The sequence below is a fragment of the Acartia tonsa genome, chromosome 13 (assembly GCF_053477335.1).
Source record: "Acartia tonsa isolate MP-2025a chromosome 13, ASM5347733v1, whole genome shotgun sequence".
NCBI classification, from domain to species: domain Eukaryota; kingdom Metazoa; phylum Arthropoda; class Copepoda; order Calanoida; family Acartiidae; genus Acartia; species Acartia tonsa.
In genome coordinates, this window is record NC_137272.1 from 3,086,139 (window position 1) to 3,102,990 (window position 16,852).

General features: G+C 35.2%; 1 protein-coding gene across 2 annotated transcripts; it reads left to right on the plus strand.

Annotated features, from left to right (window-relative positions):
- Positions 1 to 8,834: 8,834 nt before the first annotated feature.
- LOC145335102 (uncharacterized) lies at positions 8,835 to 14,796 on the plus strand. 2 transcript variants are annotated; one of them, XM_080180819.1, is made up of 7 exons: positions 8,835 to 8,958; positions 9,358 to 9,486; positions 11,440 to 11,577; positions 12,114 to 12,257; positions 12,814 to 12,909; positions 13,776 to 13,867; positions 14,653 to 14,796. In XM_080180819.1, the coding sequence occupies exons 4-7, from the start codon at positions 12,207 to 12,209 to the stop codon at positions 14,726 to 14,728; spliced, it is 315 nt and encodes a 104-aa protein (XP_080036945.1). In that variant the 5' UTR covers positions 8,835 to 8,958; positions 9,358 to 9,486; positions 11,440 to 11,577; positions 12,114 to 12,206; the 3' UTR covers positions 14,729 to 14,796. The 2 variants fall into 2 exon arrangements, with proteins under 2 accessions (XP_080036945.1, XP_080036946.1); XM_080180820.1 differs by lacking the exons at positions 8,835 to 8,958; positions 9,358 to 9,486 and adding an exon at positions 11,088 to 11,197.
- Positions 14,797 to 16,852: the final 2,056 nt, after the last annotated feature.

Sequence of the window (16,852 nt, forward strand, 5' to 3'; positions counted from 1 at the left end):
TCTTTGAATGACGTTTGTACGACAGCTATGCAATATAGTGGTTGATCTACAAAAAGTTGATTAGATAAATAGATAGATAAATAAATTGATAAATCTGTATAGATCTATAGATAGATAGATAATATAGCACCTTCAATCAAAATCAATAAGATTGTACAAGATAATAAATGCACATCAAAATATAATTTTATGTACATCAAAATAACACCGGCAGCCAGAAAAACAAAGTTTATTAAATAAGTTGTTGATTTTTTTTGTAGTAATGTTCATTTTTAAAAAAGTAATATGCTATATTTTTTGTTTAAACACTAAATCTAAATTATCAGATTATGGGGAAATGTTGCTGGTGACGATTGTTTATTACAAGGTTCCTGGATCAAGAAGCACAAATAATTTCCTTTTTCTGAAGGCTAATTTCTAAAAGCAGAAAGATTCCCTAGTATCAGGCAACCTGCAAATTTTTCCTTGTTATAAGCAGTAAATAAAGGTTGCTGGCTAACAGGAGTTTTTAATACCCCTATTTTAAAATTTCGGGAGGATGCGCTCTTTGAAATCTACTACTTTAACAAGCTAAACTTTGGAAATCGGTATATGTTAAAAAAGTGTCTTGCTGCCGGCCAAATATACTTTTTGTGAATCAATTAAAGACTCTTTATGGGCGGATAAATTCTATTTACCTTGAACATACAAAAAAAATTGGATGGTAGTGCGGATACTTTATTACACCCGAAAATATTGACACCCCTCTAGAGATTTTCCCCCCCGTAAACCAAAATCAAGGGGGTGTAAGCAATTTTTCACATCCCCTCTAGATAAAATGTGTGACTTTTTTACCCCTATTGTTTTTTTTAGTGGGTTGTATCTGGAGGATATAGACTCTTTTCAAGAGGGGTGAAAAGGGATTTATTTACCCCCCTAAATTTTGCCAGGTTGGGGGGGGGGGGTCTTAACCCCCCTTGCGCAAGTCTCTCACTGCACTAGTTATAACGGAAAAGAAAAAAAGGACTATATAAAAAGTTTAAAGAAGTTAAAATGATTTGACTTTTAAGTTCTCTTTGAAAATAAAGAATAGTTATTTCTCGTATCGTATTATAAACGGCTTTCCGCGGATATAGAATGTACAATTATAAGATTAAAACTAGTTTTTTTAGCCCCGTGGTGCCGAAGGCACCGGCTAAAAAAACTAGTTCTAATCTTATGATTGTACATTTCTATATTCGTAGAAAACTGGATATAATACGATGCTAGACATAGTTTTTTCGTATGGATGAGAACCGGTTCCTATCCACCGGATTCGAATGAATACGAGAAAAAATTTTATGTCTATTTTGCAAAGCTAATATAATACAGGGAGCTTACCCTCTCAATTTATCGTCCATTTTCTTATCCCTTGAAATCCCTGATTACTACTGATTCTATTTTTTAGATGCTAGGGGAGCTTCCGCTATTATTTTTAAAAGCATGTGACTATATCTTTAACTCGCCATATTGCACATATGATACAGCATCGTCATGACAACCTTACTTTTACATCCAGATTTTTAGAATGATGATGACTATATTATTTAATAGGCTTATGACAATTAATCTTCACCAAGAAAAGTTTAACACACGGACGGTAAGATAAACTATAGAGCAGTTGACCATTACTGATTCAAAATCTTTATATTATTGTAGACAGATTAACCTATAGATAATATGTCTTTTTGAATAGCTGCAATGACATTTTTTTGAGAAGTCAATGTATAATTTTCTTGGTCCGTTGGTCTGTCGGTCCTTCTACAAGAGAAATAATAAATATATTTATATGAAAAGGTTTCGAGATTTTCTTACTTTTACAGTGTTCTTTCTCTCTTTAAGTATCTCTCTTTTATGGCCAAAAAACAACTTCTAGATTATTCACATTTTCCATATGTCCAGCCATTTTTTTTTATGATTCGCTACCTATAGATGTTGACATGTTTTGTTTGTAATTGAAATAACAAAACTTCGCCCCAAGCCTATTTTCCACATACATATTAGGCATAAAAGATATTATAATGTTATGTGAATAGAAAAACCGCCATATGCTATCAAATTATTTTAAATAGGCAGATTCTAATAAACGTCCACACGTTTAAGTAAATTTGTGTAAAAAGACTATTAAATGATTGGAAAGTTTATTAATTCGTTTTGTTATTCGCTTACTTAAAAACTGATTTAATATTTTGATTTTTTGGGTTGTGTCAACTAACAGTTTTAATCTTTTCAGTTGGTACTTTTGTTCAGTAAAATTGGGGGTGTAGAAAAATCAATATATCACCTATTGTCTTATCCCTTTAGATTCATGTTAGTGTCTTTATTGTAGAAATAAAGAAAATATGGGTATAGTTCCTTTCGTGGCAACGCCTCTTAAGGGGCATTTCTTCGTGTTTTCAAAGCAGCCTTTCCCCAACTTAACCTAACCTAGCCTAAAATAACCTATAAAAACTAATGTGAAAATACGACGTAACACCCCTTAAGAGGTATTGCCACGAAAGGGACCATGTTAACACCCGAAAATATCAATCTTAAAAAAAGTTGATTTTTGTTCTGCAAAATATTTTGGCTGGTTTTCAAAAATACTTTTAATCATCATATAACACAATGAATAATGTTATGCTAGCAATTCAATTTTAATTTAATGTCTATTTCGTCAAGATATTTTTATTACTTGGCACAAAATAATAAGTGTTTTCCCTTAAAGAGCCCGTTTGAGCATAGAACCCCTACACCCAATGCTTAATTTTGAAAATAGTTGAAATAGTTTAGGTTAGTAGCTCCGCAAATAATAATCCTTATTTTTAATTTATTTAAAAAATAAGGGGAAGGGGTGTCAGTGCTTGTCATGCACTTTGAAGGGAAGCACCAAGCACCAATCTGATAACTTCACTTGACCATAATTTTATTTTAGTTTAGGTTAAGTAAGCATGAGGGTTTTAACGTGTTTTTATTTTTATTTTTCCAGTATCCTTGGTTGCAGGGAGGGAGGGTAAAGGAATGTAAATTATACTAACCCCCAAAATTCGTTGACTTGAAACTTTGTTAGTCTTGGTTAATATATGATTGGTTTATACAGAGTAAAAGTGTCCAAGCATTTCAACCAACAATTTTAATCTACATAAGGGGTAATGTTATTTATCATAATTGGTGGGGCAGCATTTATTTAATGTCCATTTTCACATCCCTAAGATTGCCTTACTTGCTTGTTGTACATAAAATTTAAATATAGTGAGTTATTGGTTTCATTATAATTAATTTTCTACCTAGTATGTATGTATAATGTAAGAAGGTATGGGCCAAATATATCCCTTATTACGCCAGTAAACCACAAAATTAACCCCCTTCTATTTTTATGATTTGAAGAAATTAAGTTTCATTTGTAAGGTTAGGTTAACTAATGTTCTAGATAGTCCGGCAGGGTTAGATTTTCTCTCTAAGGATAGAAACAAGTTTTTAAAAAAATATTTATATTGGCTGTATAAAGTAATATTACAGCCCAAAATCTTGACATAGGTGCAGTTAGGCAAAATTCACTGCAGTGATCTAAATGGATAAGACAATAGCAGATAAATTAATGTACTTCTTCAATGATGATGCACAAAATTACTTCTTTTGAAGATTAAAAACATGAGTTTTAAACGTTTGAACACTCAACTTAATGAATCAACCAATTAAAATTCACGAAAGTCTTCAAATTTGTTAAGCAAACCAATATGAAAACGTTATTATAAAACTTTGGGGACAGCCTATTGTTCCCTCTCTCTCTGAATTCGCTAGCGGTATAAGCGATTCTACCAAATACTGCATAACTAATATGTAGCAAAAACGTGTGAACTAAAATAACTTGAATATGGTTACATGAGTTCCTTTCTCTTCTCACATAATAATTAACAGAGGTATGGTATCCGAAGAAAAACTAATTTGCCCACAAGTATATATGTAATGGTATATTTATTCAGAAAAAAAGAATTAAAATTAACAAATATTTATTAGGTTTAGTAATAATGAGTTTACTCGTATCTTCACGTCCAATAGTAGTAAAGAGAATGTGCAACAGATAGAGAGAGAGAGAGATAGAGAAAGAGAAGGACAGAGGAAAAAAAAGAGAGAAAGAGAAAGGAGAAAGAGAGGAAGACAAAGGGAGGGAGAGAGAAAGAAAGAGAAGAAAGGGAGAGAGAGAGGGAGAATGAGAGAGAGAGAGACAGAGAGAGAGAGAGAGAGAGGGAGAATGAGAGAGAGAGAGAGAGAGAGAGAGAGAGAGAGAGAGAGAGAGAAAAAAAAAGATAGAGAAAGAAAGAGTGTATGTTTTGTATTTCAAAAGGACAGTCATACAGTTACAGTGACGTATAGAGTAGCTTTGCAACAAAAAAAATATTTAATGAATGGTTTTCAAACATTGATTAGTTTAATATTCTAATCTTGAACACGACCCTTTTACACAGCAAAGCATCAATAAATACACAGACAAACCGACAAACCGACAGACAGACAGACAGACAAATAAAATCTATATGGCAACATGTGATGCATAAAGTCTCCTCGGTAAATTCATGGATGCAGGGAAAGGCAAATTGTCAATAGTTTTTTAGCGCTTTTCCCTCATAGTTCCTGTCGAATACTCAAAACCTCCCCCCTTCCCGTCCAAATTTTTGAAATACAATTAAAATGAGGGTGGTGGGACAGTTTCATTTTTGCATGCTTTACCCCTGCGGGTCTACCCAATACCTACCTAACCTAACATAACATTTCATAAAGTAATAAAAAAGAAACTTAAAACTACCTAGCTTATTTCATTTATTTTAATAAGGGGGTTTGGGGTTTGTTGAGTTATGCAACTATACAAGATTAAGAAATATATTTTTGTTGGTCTTAATCCTGTAAATGCTTTTGCTTTTATTGTATCAACAAAAGACTCAATGTCATTAGAAAACTTTATATTGATAATAGGTCAGCAATGTCTTCTTAATAGTGATCATAGTATTATCATCATGATAATCATTTTCAATTTCATCTAATTTCAAATATTCAGCATTTTACAAATTAAACTTTATTCAATTTTCTGGCCATTTTACTAAAACTTAAATCCCTGTGGCAAAAGACACGCCGACAAAATGAGATTTGTACCAAAAAGTGACCCCTGAGGGACCCCACACATCTGGCTGATTCCATAGTCAATTTTATACAATTGTAACACAGCTGCTGTTGATTGATTGAGGCTTATATTACGCTGTGATTGTTATATATATTGGTAGTTTAGGAACCATCTTCGCGATATCAATAGACAAGCCATCTTATTGAATATACTTGAGTTAGCATCTAGACTGTCAAATACATTTTTCTAAATTTCAAATCTTTTAGAAAGGAGTAATTTCTTTTCTGATGTAGCTGTTGTTCTATATGTTTCTGAGACATGCGTCCGCGAATCTGTAAATGAAAAATCATTAAATTATTTCTATTGTTTTGCTGGACAATCATAACTTCAAATGTTTATCATTCTGAAATTGAATCTTTTCAAACATTTGGGTCGTTGCCTCGCTGGTGTGGCAAAATTGTTATGAAAAATCATCCAAAATCACATAAAAAATCTACAAAAAATAAATAAGATCTTATGTTAATAACTCTTCTAGGACTTTTTAAAACTTTTGTAGATATTTTATGCGATTTTGGAGGATTTTTCACAAAAACAATTTTGCTTCACCAGCTAGGCAGCGACCCAAATCTTTTTTAAGAATCCACTTGGTTAATAACTGGCTTGGAAATAAATCTGACTAGAAGCAGTTGTTGATAACTCTAAAAATACTCTGTTATTGCGGCAAAGCTAAACATCCTGACACAAACTAATAAAAGTGTGCTAAAGCAATACAAAATTTTATTCAATCAATTCTGCAAAAAAAACTCTATTTTTTTTGCCTTTTTTTTCAGAGAGGGTAATAGCTCACCCTTTTAGAAAATAGCCTAAAACCAAGGCATGCCCAGTGAGTGTATTTTCAAAGAACCAGAATTTAATCTGTACATCAGTTAGGAAGATCTTAAGCTTCATCCGTATAGACATTTTCTACAGCTGTGATAAAACACCATCGAAAATCACATTGCTTAAAAATACTTTTTACAGACATATGTGAACTTTTAGGGGGAGTGATTGATTACAGGTTTCTGTGTAGCAAAATGAATATTTGTTAGTCTGTCTGTAATGCTATTCTACATATCAAATTATTTTCAGACAGGGGTCAATCAATCAAAATATTAGTGAATGCTTACATAAATGCATCAATAAACGAGTCAGTAAATGCGTCAGTAAATACGTCAGTAAATGCGTCAGTAAATACGTCAGTAAATACGTCAGTAAATGCGTCAGTAAATGTGTCAGTAAATGCTTTAGTAAATGTGTCAGTAAATTCGTCAATAAGTGCAAAAGTAAATGTATTTTTAATTGCGTCAGTAAATGTATCAGTAAAAGCGTCAGTAAATGTAATAGTAGTTGCGTCAGTAAATGTATTAGTAAATACGTAAAGAAATGTATTAGTAGTAGCGTCAGTAAATGCACCAGTAGGTGTGTCAATTATTTTGTCAGTAAATACTTTTTTAAAGGAGTTAGTAAATGTGTAAGTAAATTTATTAGTAATTGCATCAGTAAATTCGTCAATGAAGACGTCAATAAATGCGTCAATGTTATATTATGAGTCACCCAGTCAGTCAAAACATAATCTTAAATCCTCTTGAAAATTCAAGAATTTTGCATGAATTTCACAGGAACCTTTGGTCCCCAAAATTTGAAGAGGAATATGTTTTCTCGTATTCATTCGAATCCGGTGGATAGGAACCGGTTCTCATCCATAAAAAAAAAACTATGGTTAGCATCGTATTATAAACCGCTTTCTACGAATATACAAATGTACAATCATAAGATTAAAACCAGTTTTTTGGCCCGTGCCTTCGGTACCTCGGGGCTAGAAAAACTGGTTTTAATCTTATACTTGTACACTCTATATCCGCGGAAAGCGGTTTATAATACGATGAAAGAAATAACTATTCTCGTATTCATTTGAATCAGATGGATAAGAACAGGTTCTCATCCATACGAAAAAACTATGTCTAGCATCGCATTATATCCAGCTTTCTACGAATAATAAAATTCGGCACCTCAGGGCTAAAAAAACTGGTTTTAATCTTATAATTGTACATTCTATATCCGCGGAAAGCTGTTTATAATACGGTGCGAGAAATAACTATTCTAAATAATAAAATATAAAAATGATACAGATTAAGTTAAATGCAGGGAGGAAGGGGACATTAGACTAAAATTACACAAAGTTTTATAACCACGGTATCTTATTTGTTGACTCAAAATATTTGGATACTTTTATTGATTTTGAGTGGTTGGTTTTAACTAGTAGAATTTTGTTTATCATCTGTGTGTGCTTATGTTTGTCTGTACAAAAAGATCTTGCTTACAAGTGGGTTATTTTACTTTTCATCCCGAGCATGCATTTTCAATATTTTGTGGTTCAACTCCCCAAAGTTTTATAATAAGTTTTCTTATTCGTTGGCATTGTGAATTTTGATTGGTTTGCTAATTATCTTGAGTATTCAAACGTTTCAACCACAAATCTTAATCTTTTTAAGGTGTAATATGTTTTTAATCATTGGGGTCATTGTCTTATCCCTTTAGATCCTTTGTTTCAACTTTATTTGTTAATTGTCTCCAAGTACAAGACCATTGTCTTTTGTTTTTATCTTGAAGACTCCCACAAATCCTTTCAGCGTAATTATGAACAGAGCTCAGACATTCAGACAAAGGTTAAGCAATCAAGGGGTTGATTTTATTTGTTTCGTTATAATTATCCGTGTCCTCCAGACATCATCCGCTTAACCTATTGCTCAGAATCAATGAATGAACTATTCAGGAATAAATGAAAAAATTTTAAATACTTTATTTAGATAAAAGTAGCATAGCAATCACAAGCTTACACTTCAGAAATGACGTATGAGGGGATGTACAGACAGACTGCGAATACGAGTATAGAGTAGCTCCGATACAATTTAATAATCAATAATCTAACAAAGTATTTCTAAAAAATACACATTTATTAAACATATAAAACTGGTTAGAAATAGGCAGATTAATGGGATTATTATTATAGGATATATTTATTATGATATATATATTAAAGGCTTGGACGTCCTGTTTCTTAGTTAGGTAAGAAACGACGTACTTGAACACGTGGGAAATATAGATACCGCCAGCCTAGACTTATAGGCTTGTATCTAACCGAGTGCAGACGGGAGGAAGCGTATTCACTCTTTGGCCTGCAACAATCAACTAGCCCTCAACACAGCAGGATGGAGTATGGTGGCGGTTACAAGTGGAGGTCTGACTCAGCCAGAGAAGTATAGGAATGTGAACAGGGATAAGGATACATAAACTTAGGTGTTTATTACCACACTTGCCCCCTCTGAGGGAATATGAAATATTCCCTCACAGTTGACCTGCACGCCGGCTTCTGCGGGTTGATGTGGTACTTGCAGGTTCTTCGATTGCGGCCATAGCCCTCTCTACGATATCCACAGGATTGGGTTCAGCGGGAGTAGGATTTTCTGGAGCTGCTGGAGGCTCTGGAGCAACAGCATTCTGGAGGGCTAACATGCCCTCACAGGGAGCCGTGGCTACTGGATCTTCAGAGGCAGCGCCAGCCTGCGGATTAACAGGCAGATCAATTCCAGATGGAAAGAGCTCACTGATTTGAGCATCGAGCTCTGTGTCGCTGTTTTCCTCTGCAGGATCCAGGACCTCTGGATTGCCTTCTCTATCGGTGGGCCTGTACTCATCAGAGCACTCAGAACCGCCATAATGGGAGATCAGCTCAACTCCATCATCATCTGGCCGGGGTACGTCCCCAGCGGGAAGGGATGCCTCTATGGGTGCCACATTCTGCCCAGGTACATTCATTACATTACAACAAGTATTAATATATTTAATTACCCTGTCAGAGTTTTGGTCCAACAGTCGACTAGTGGCCTCAATAACCGTGGTCATTCTTGATTTTAACTCAACGGTCGAGTCCTCAGAGACGGTGCGAATTTTGTCGCGCAAAGTTCTGCGGTTCCGCAGTAATTCTGCGGAAATTTCAATAAGGCGCTTGCCATGTTGTATATATGCTTTCTCAACAAATGAAGCATTGCTAGCAATTTTAGTTTCCAGACTTCTCTGGAAGGGGAGAAGAGCTTCCTCCATTGCTTCTTTTACAGTGGAGGATAGGACTTTTTTCCATTCCTCAGCGGTCACCCAAAAAGCCTTAGGCTCACTTTTATTTTCTGCTAATGTCTCTTTCTTTTTAGGGGGTAATGGAGGCGGTTGAATTTCCACCTTAGCCTTTTTGGCTACTGGGCCGCCGCTACCTGTTGGTGTTGGCGGACGTTTTTCTACCGCTTTTGGGGCAGATTTTACGGCGACTACCTCCAATTCAGGTGAGGCACTACGTTTTGGCGGTGATTCCACCCGATTTTTTTGCGGTTCCCCTCCCCTATTTTGTTCCGTTAGAGGCCTGGTTCTAGGCCTGGCTTTATCGGAATATTCGTTGGCTTCTAAGTTTTTAGCCTGCCGCAATTTTTCTTGCAAGTCTAGGAGTTCCTTTGGAACATCTTTTCTCGCGGTGCGGTAAACGTGGATTGACTTTGAGACACATTGCAGGTCACTAAGGTTTTCAGGGTTGCGCGGCGGTTTTACACGCGGCTGATACCTGTTTTCATCAGGTTCATAGTAGGCTTCCTCAGGGCCGCCCTGGGGATAGCCATGATTGCTGTCATAGTAATAGTCCTCTTCATTGTAAAAGGGTGCCTCTTCATATTCTCGACGGTATGAAGAGTGACCGGCCCCATGGGAGTGGTGAAAACCCCTTGAAAAATTCCGCCTGGGATATCCTAAAACAAAAATAATAAACTTAAAATTAAGGGTCATTAATTCCTTATATCGAATAAGGAAATATTTTTACAAAGACGACCTTTAGAGACGACAATTTTATAGGTATATATGCTTGATACAGGTCGTCCGTTTTTAAGGGGATTAGTTTTCCCCATTATTTGTAAAATCCCGCAATTCGTGCGTTTCACTCGTACCTCCTTCTTTGTACGCGTGAATTTTGGTGCAGGCTAATATGTAGATAATAAAAGCGACGCATAATAACGACCCTATTCCTGTAAGGATGGCTGCTACTACAAGCACTATATGATACCAAGTACTGGATAGAAAATCAACCACCTTATGATACGTTTGAATAAACCAGGAGTCAGTTATTTTTACTTCAAAATTATTGGAGTCTGCGGCAAGTTGGCTGAGGTATAATTCCTCGGCACTTTCTGAGAAATTAGTTTTTTCTAGGCTTTGCCAAGAATGATATAGAAATAAGCTAATCGGTTTATCCATAAGATATTGATCTACATTTAGTATTTGCATACCCTGCCCTTGATTACCAAGGAATTTTCCTTGGTACAAATGTAAGAAAATTGGGTTTTCGGCACATTTAGTCGGGGTTAAATGGGTGGTATTAACCAATCTGCGCGAAAATGGGGATATTCCCATAGTCTTATTATTGATTGAAACCGAAAAATGATCCACAAAACAGGGTAAATTTTCTCCCAAAGAAACATTGATTTTAAGACTGTCGCACTGTATTACTAAATCCAGCTCACCGAGCGCCCTAACTAGTTTTTTACGATGAGTCTGAATACTGCTTTTAGACAGAAAATGGTTCTGTAAACAGCGAGTTTCGGGGACAATTAATTTGTTATATTGTTGGTAGGAATAGAAAATCTCTAGTGGTAACATATCATCTTTTTCTTTAGCGTTTAAGAGTGGGAAATATGGTTTTATAGCATTTGTGAACCATACCATTAAGTTATCAATATTAGTTTTGTAATAAAATAATTCGGGAATTAGACTTTCAAAATGTTTTTTATCTTTAAGTTCTAGTGCTAGAGTAATTTGGGGATCGATCACTAGATATTTTTGGGTACCCTGTTCTCCTTCAAATGTAAACAATGAAATATTAAAGATGTCTACCGTTCGCCAAGGAGAAGTGAATTTTTGTGCGCTATCAGTTTTATCATCTGAGATAATTCTATCGTAGCCTAATCTCAGATTGTGATCTAAACAATTGTTTCCCACCCAGTGACTGCCCAGGTAACAGCCCGCTTTTGTTTGTAATAATTCAACAGGCTCAGCCTGGACCCCTATTTGTTTTTCCTCAAATGTCCCAGGGATAAAAATGCCGTTTATGTTTACGCCGTTCCCCTCGCAGGCGGGGTCGATGCCGTTAAGGATGTTGTTGGGGTAAGTAAGTGTCCCGTTTACCAGGAAACGCGTGTATGACATCTGGTGTTCATACACTGAGACTGATTTTCCTTCAAAGTTAAATATTTTAGTTTTGGACATGGTGTAACAGTCTTCATAAGTTACGAGGTTCGGTATCTCTACAAGAGCTGGAGCAGCGAGGTGTATGTGGCTATATCTGCCACAATACCAGTAATGAGTACTGGTTCGGAGGTGGCAACGAATTCCAGGTATAATTTTTCTTTCAACCTTTTGCAGTAGGTGAAATTGTTTTTGTTCAATATTAGTAATATTAAGAAACGCAGCGCATTCAGAGATTTTCAAACGCGGATTTTCGTTTGCTACACATTGAGTCGCATCTATTTGTATTATTTCGGACGCATTTGATTTTGCCAAAATAATAAAAAGCCCCAAGAATCCCAAAATAAATTTACCTCGAGCTCCTGGTGCCTTTGCCAAATGATGCTGCATTTTATTTTTATGCTTCTTGTTTTTCTCTGAAATATGTTAATTAGTTAGTTTTAACATATATTTTTTTTTTGTTTATTTTCGTTATTATACATACGTAGATTAAGCTATATACATTTGCCACCTTGGTTTTATATAATACATTTATATACATTTTATTTTTTCCTTTTAATTGGGTTATGCAGTCCGATTTGGACATGTATGCGGTTATCCCCCCCTTGTGACCTAGTTTTTCTTTCTTCTTCTAATATATACTTGGGTACTATGCTTTGTTTGTTAACGTTAATAACCTTTTCAGGGCTGGATTGTTTGGGTCTTTGTGCGAAGAAAGAAGCCTCGGACGGGACGGTTTCTTCCAAGAAACTATTTTCGACGTGAATTTGAGGACCGGATGACCGATCTGCGCCAGGGGGTTCTTGGTCTTTGGGCTGTGACTCAAATGGTGAGTTTTTTTCCATTATATCCCCTCCCCCATCACAATCCACCTCCCCCTGGGGTAAATCCTGACTAGTTTCAGGGTTTCCTTCTATAAAATCGTCACCATCGTTATCTAGGTAGGTAAAATCGTCATTTTCTATACCTTTATTATCGTTTATTTCGGTTTGCCCGGTATTATCTATTCCTAAGGTTATTTCCTCAGACGGGACGATTTCCTCAATAGGAAAGACGTTAAAGGAAAGTGTTTCCCCCAATAATTCTACTTTAGAATCTATTTTCCGTATTTTATCTCTACTAACAACTTGGTTAGTTTTTATTGGATTTGATCCAAAGGGACTGAGCTCAAAAAGGGCCTCTGAGAATTTTTTTGTTACAATAAAAGGACCCCCATAGAAAGATTGCAATTTTTTACTGACCCCTATTTTGACTAGGTTAAAAAATGCAAAGACCACGTCATTAACGAAAAGGGGAGATGAAGCCTTCCTAGATTTATTTTGAAACTCTAAATAAATCTTAGATTTTTTGGAAACCTGTGCAATAATTTCTTCCAAATTTTTTAGGTAGTTCAAGTAAGACCTGCAGTCAATGTCCTGTCTTTTCTGCAAGATTGGAGAAAAGAAATCGAGATTGAGAGTTGGTTGCCTGCCGAACATGAGGTAATAAGGCGTATACCCCGTTCTTCTAGACGTACTAGAGTTAATTACAAAGGTGGTCAAGGCTAATTTTCTTGCCCAGTCTTTACTTTCAAATCGGTCATCGGATCTTAGACCTGCATAAATGCTTTGATTATGCCTTTCACATGGGTTACTATTAGGGTTTCTTGGGGGAATAAGTTTAGTTTCAATACCCAGTTCATCCATAACCTTTTTGAAAACTTCCCCGGTAAAATTTGTTCCCCTGTCACTTCTCAATGACCGAAATAAGCCGTAGATGGGTACCACCCCACGGTGGCTTTCCACGGTGGCGTCCTTGATGGGGTGAGCGATAATATACCTAGAGAATAGGTCAACCAGTATAAATATGTAACGGACATGTTGTCCTTGAAAATAGTTAGGGGTTAAAGGACCGATAAGGTCTACTGACACCTGGCCAAAAATCTCGTGACTAATGGCTGAATGGGTGATAGGTTGCTTGTGTTTAGGTACCTGTCCTATTTTTCTTAGGCAGGTAATACAATTTTTAATGCGTGATTCGACAAACTTATTAATTCCTATAAGGAAGAATCTTTCATTTATCTTGCGTGTTGTTTCGTTAACCCCCTTGTGACCTATACTATTATTATGTGCCAATTCAAAAACTTTATTATATAATCCAATGGGTACGACGGGTCTTTCAATGAATGTTCCATTGCTAAGAGGTTGTCTAAATATTAGAAGTCCTTCCATAACGTATAAATGTTCTATTAATTTAAAAAGGACCTCTTTCTGGCCGGTTAGTTCAGCTTTTTCAAAGCTCGACAACTTCTTTTTTTCGAATATCCACCTACGAATTTCAGATAATACTTGATCTTTTTGTGTTTCAGATTGCCAAACATTGTTCACACCGACTTCCGAAGCCGAATGTAACTCAAAAATCTGGTCTTGGTATGGGCAATCCTGTTCATAAGGATCCAAGGTAAATGAGCTAGTACATTTTTCACAATCGGTTTCCTTATGTTCTTTGCATAAAAATTGCCCTCTAGATAAATTGTCGGCATTACAATGGTCCCTACCCTTTCGATGAATTACTGTAAAGTCAAAACTTTGGATGAAGTAAATCCATCTTACAGTTACACCATTTATTGTTCCTTTTTGCCATTTTTTGTAATGAACTAAGGAAATCGAATCTGTACGCACAATAAAGTTTCTGAATCTTAAATAATGAAGAAAGGTTTTAAGAACAAATACTAGACATGCTAATTCGCCTTTATAACTTGGATAATTTTTCTCTGCCCCGTTACATTTTTTGGAACATATTCCAATAATTCTTTCTACCCCCCCCTGGTTTTGGCTGAGAATTCCAGCGAAATAACTCGTAGAAAAATCTACGTCTACTATAAAGGGGTTAGGATTATCCCACTGAGGGTAGCCTTTACTTATAGAATTTGAGAACATATTTATAAAATTTTCCCAATCTTTTGATAGGGAATTAGTCCATTCGATAATTTTATCGTTTCTGTGTTCATCTAGGGTACAAGAATTTTTCGCATAGGATGGGAAATAGGCCCTATAATAATTGGAGAAGCCCAGGAAACGCTGTAGTTCCTTGCCTGTCCTGGGCCTGCTCCAATTTTTAATTTGTTCTAAATATTCGGGGTTCATTTTAAGTCCTTGGGAACTGACTATATGACCTAAATATGTACATTCGGATGTGAAAAATTTACATTTGGCTAGATTTAACTTAAGTTTTGCTATTTTTAGGACTCCGAAGAGTTTTCTGAGATGTTTCAGATGTTCCTCAACATTCTTTGAGAATATAATAAGATCATCAAGGTAAGATATTATAAATTCATATAAGCCAGGGATAAGGGTTAGGACTTTGTCCATCAAGTGGCAGAAAACACTTGGCGCTTTACACAGTCCAAACGGCAGTTTCTTGAAAAGATACTGCCTGTTAAGGGCTGTGAACGCGGTCAAGTGTTTACTTTCCTTCGAAATGGCTAGCGCATGGAATTAAGGGTTAGGACTTTGTCCATCAAGTGGCAGAAAACACTTGGCGCGTTACACAGTCCAAACGGCAGTTTCTTGAAAAGATACTGCCTGTTAAGGGCTGTGAACGCGGTCAAGTGTTTACTTTCCTTCGAAATGGCTAGCGCACGGGATTAAGAACTTTTAGTTTTGCACAGATAGGCATTATAAAATAAATTATATTTTTAGTCGAAGCCTAAGATGCATATTTTCCAAGATTCCCACCTCAGCGGTTAGACGATGGTAATCCTCACACAGAGACTTCCTGTGTTCCAGGTATAGTTGTCTATCGAAATTTTTTAAATAATGAAATGTTTTAACAATATGATTAATTGTTAAAATAATTTTGTATAGCTTTCTGGGTTTCATTAAGTTTTTTTTATCAAGCGCTTTTCAGCTCCAGAAATGTCTCAATAAGCATGAGAATGTTAATAGTTCTAAAGAAACTACTTAATTTTTATACGGGTCCTTATTTATATACTTGGATATATGATAGAAACCTATCGGAATAAAACTGAACTAAAAAGTTTTTAAAAGATTGAAGGGCTACAAAGTAGCTTAAAAATAAGTGTTCAGCTTGCAACTAACAAGGCATTAAAAACAGACTGACTTATTTTTTGACTTACATCTGTATTTATACAAAATATAGTGTCATTAGTCAGTATCTGATTCACGATACAAAGAATTTAAGGTTAGTGCTAAATTATAGCTCAAAAATTATTAGATATGGTTAATATAATAAAGAGGGTCAATGATGACTGGTTTATTATTCTGATATTGTTAGTATTTATACTTAATTTTTTTCCACCTATGGGGTAGAACAAGCTTATATAATTACTAGAGTATAATTAATGCTGAAATCAGCTAAAAAAAATAGGATGTGGTTTGTAGTAACTGCTTTGGTAGTAACTGGCCTCGATTAATAATGTGCATTCACTTTTATATAGACTTTTTATTCCACTGGTAATCCTAGCGGAAGCTAATAGAACTAACTTTATTTCATTCTGCTAGTAATCCTAGCGGAAAATAATTTAATCAAAATGTTTTAAGATTTTATTAATCACATCTTAAGTGATTAAAGATTTTAATTTTTAAATGCTGCTTGATTGCAGCTCAAAAATGAGTAAATGATAACAACAAAGAACTGAAGGACAACTGAATTAGATTTGAAAATTTGCTTGTATTTATACAGATTTTCCATAGACCCCCCCCTATTTAATCTTATCATTTACTTATACGGACCGCGGTAGCATTCTAGGCGACATCTTTCGGATACATAATAAATTAAATATAGTTCTATTATTGTCACTGTACAAAATGCAATAATATTTATCCATATGGATAAGTTATTATACATAATTGCTGAAATATTTCAGCTACAAAAATCAGAGGCTAAGAGTGAGCAACTCTCAGATAAAATTGATACTGAGGGTTCGACTCAAAAATCATTGTTTATATACAGATAATTCGCTTAAGTTCCCCTAGCGGTTAGAAGTTGAACTAGAATTTTTTAGGTTCTACTATATATACATTCAGAATATACGATATTTACATTTTAGATAGGTCATGCGATATTAAAAATAAATACTACTAAATAGAAAATAGGTATTCACTTATTAGCTTCTTGATAAAGACTATTAGATTTTAAAAATGGAAATATTAAGTGCATGTGAAATGCTCCTCAGGTTACTTCCCTATTTTCCCCAATTTCCTGTATCAGCTACATTTGGATAGGGAAAGGAGGGGGAGGAGTTTATTTTGTGTTGCTTAGTCAGACTTAATAACAATAATTTGTTTTATTTTTTCGCGCCAAAGCATTGCTTGGCAAGGGATATTTGATATTAAGGAATTTGCAAGCTTAGCTTGGCATGGGATATTTTGTTTATCTTTCATATCAAAATATGAAACTCATTCAGCAAATTTTTATTTTCTG

Bases quoted from the DNA above. Each gene is read 5' to 3' on its own strand.
- LOC145335102 (XM_080180819.1), top strand. From the start codon at position 12,207: ATGACCGATCTGCGCCAGGGGGTTCTTGGTCTTTGGGCTGTGACTCAA. The intron at 12,258-12,813 runs GTGAGTTTTTTT...CAAATTTTTTAG, and splicing joins TTTGGGCTGTGACTCAAATG to GTAGTTCAAGTAAGACCTGC. The intron at 13,868-14,652 runs GTAAATGAGCTA...TGCTATTTTTAG, and splicing joins CCTGTTCATAAGGATCCAAG to GACTCCGAAGAGTTTTCTGA.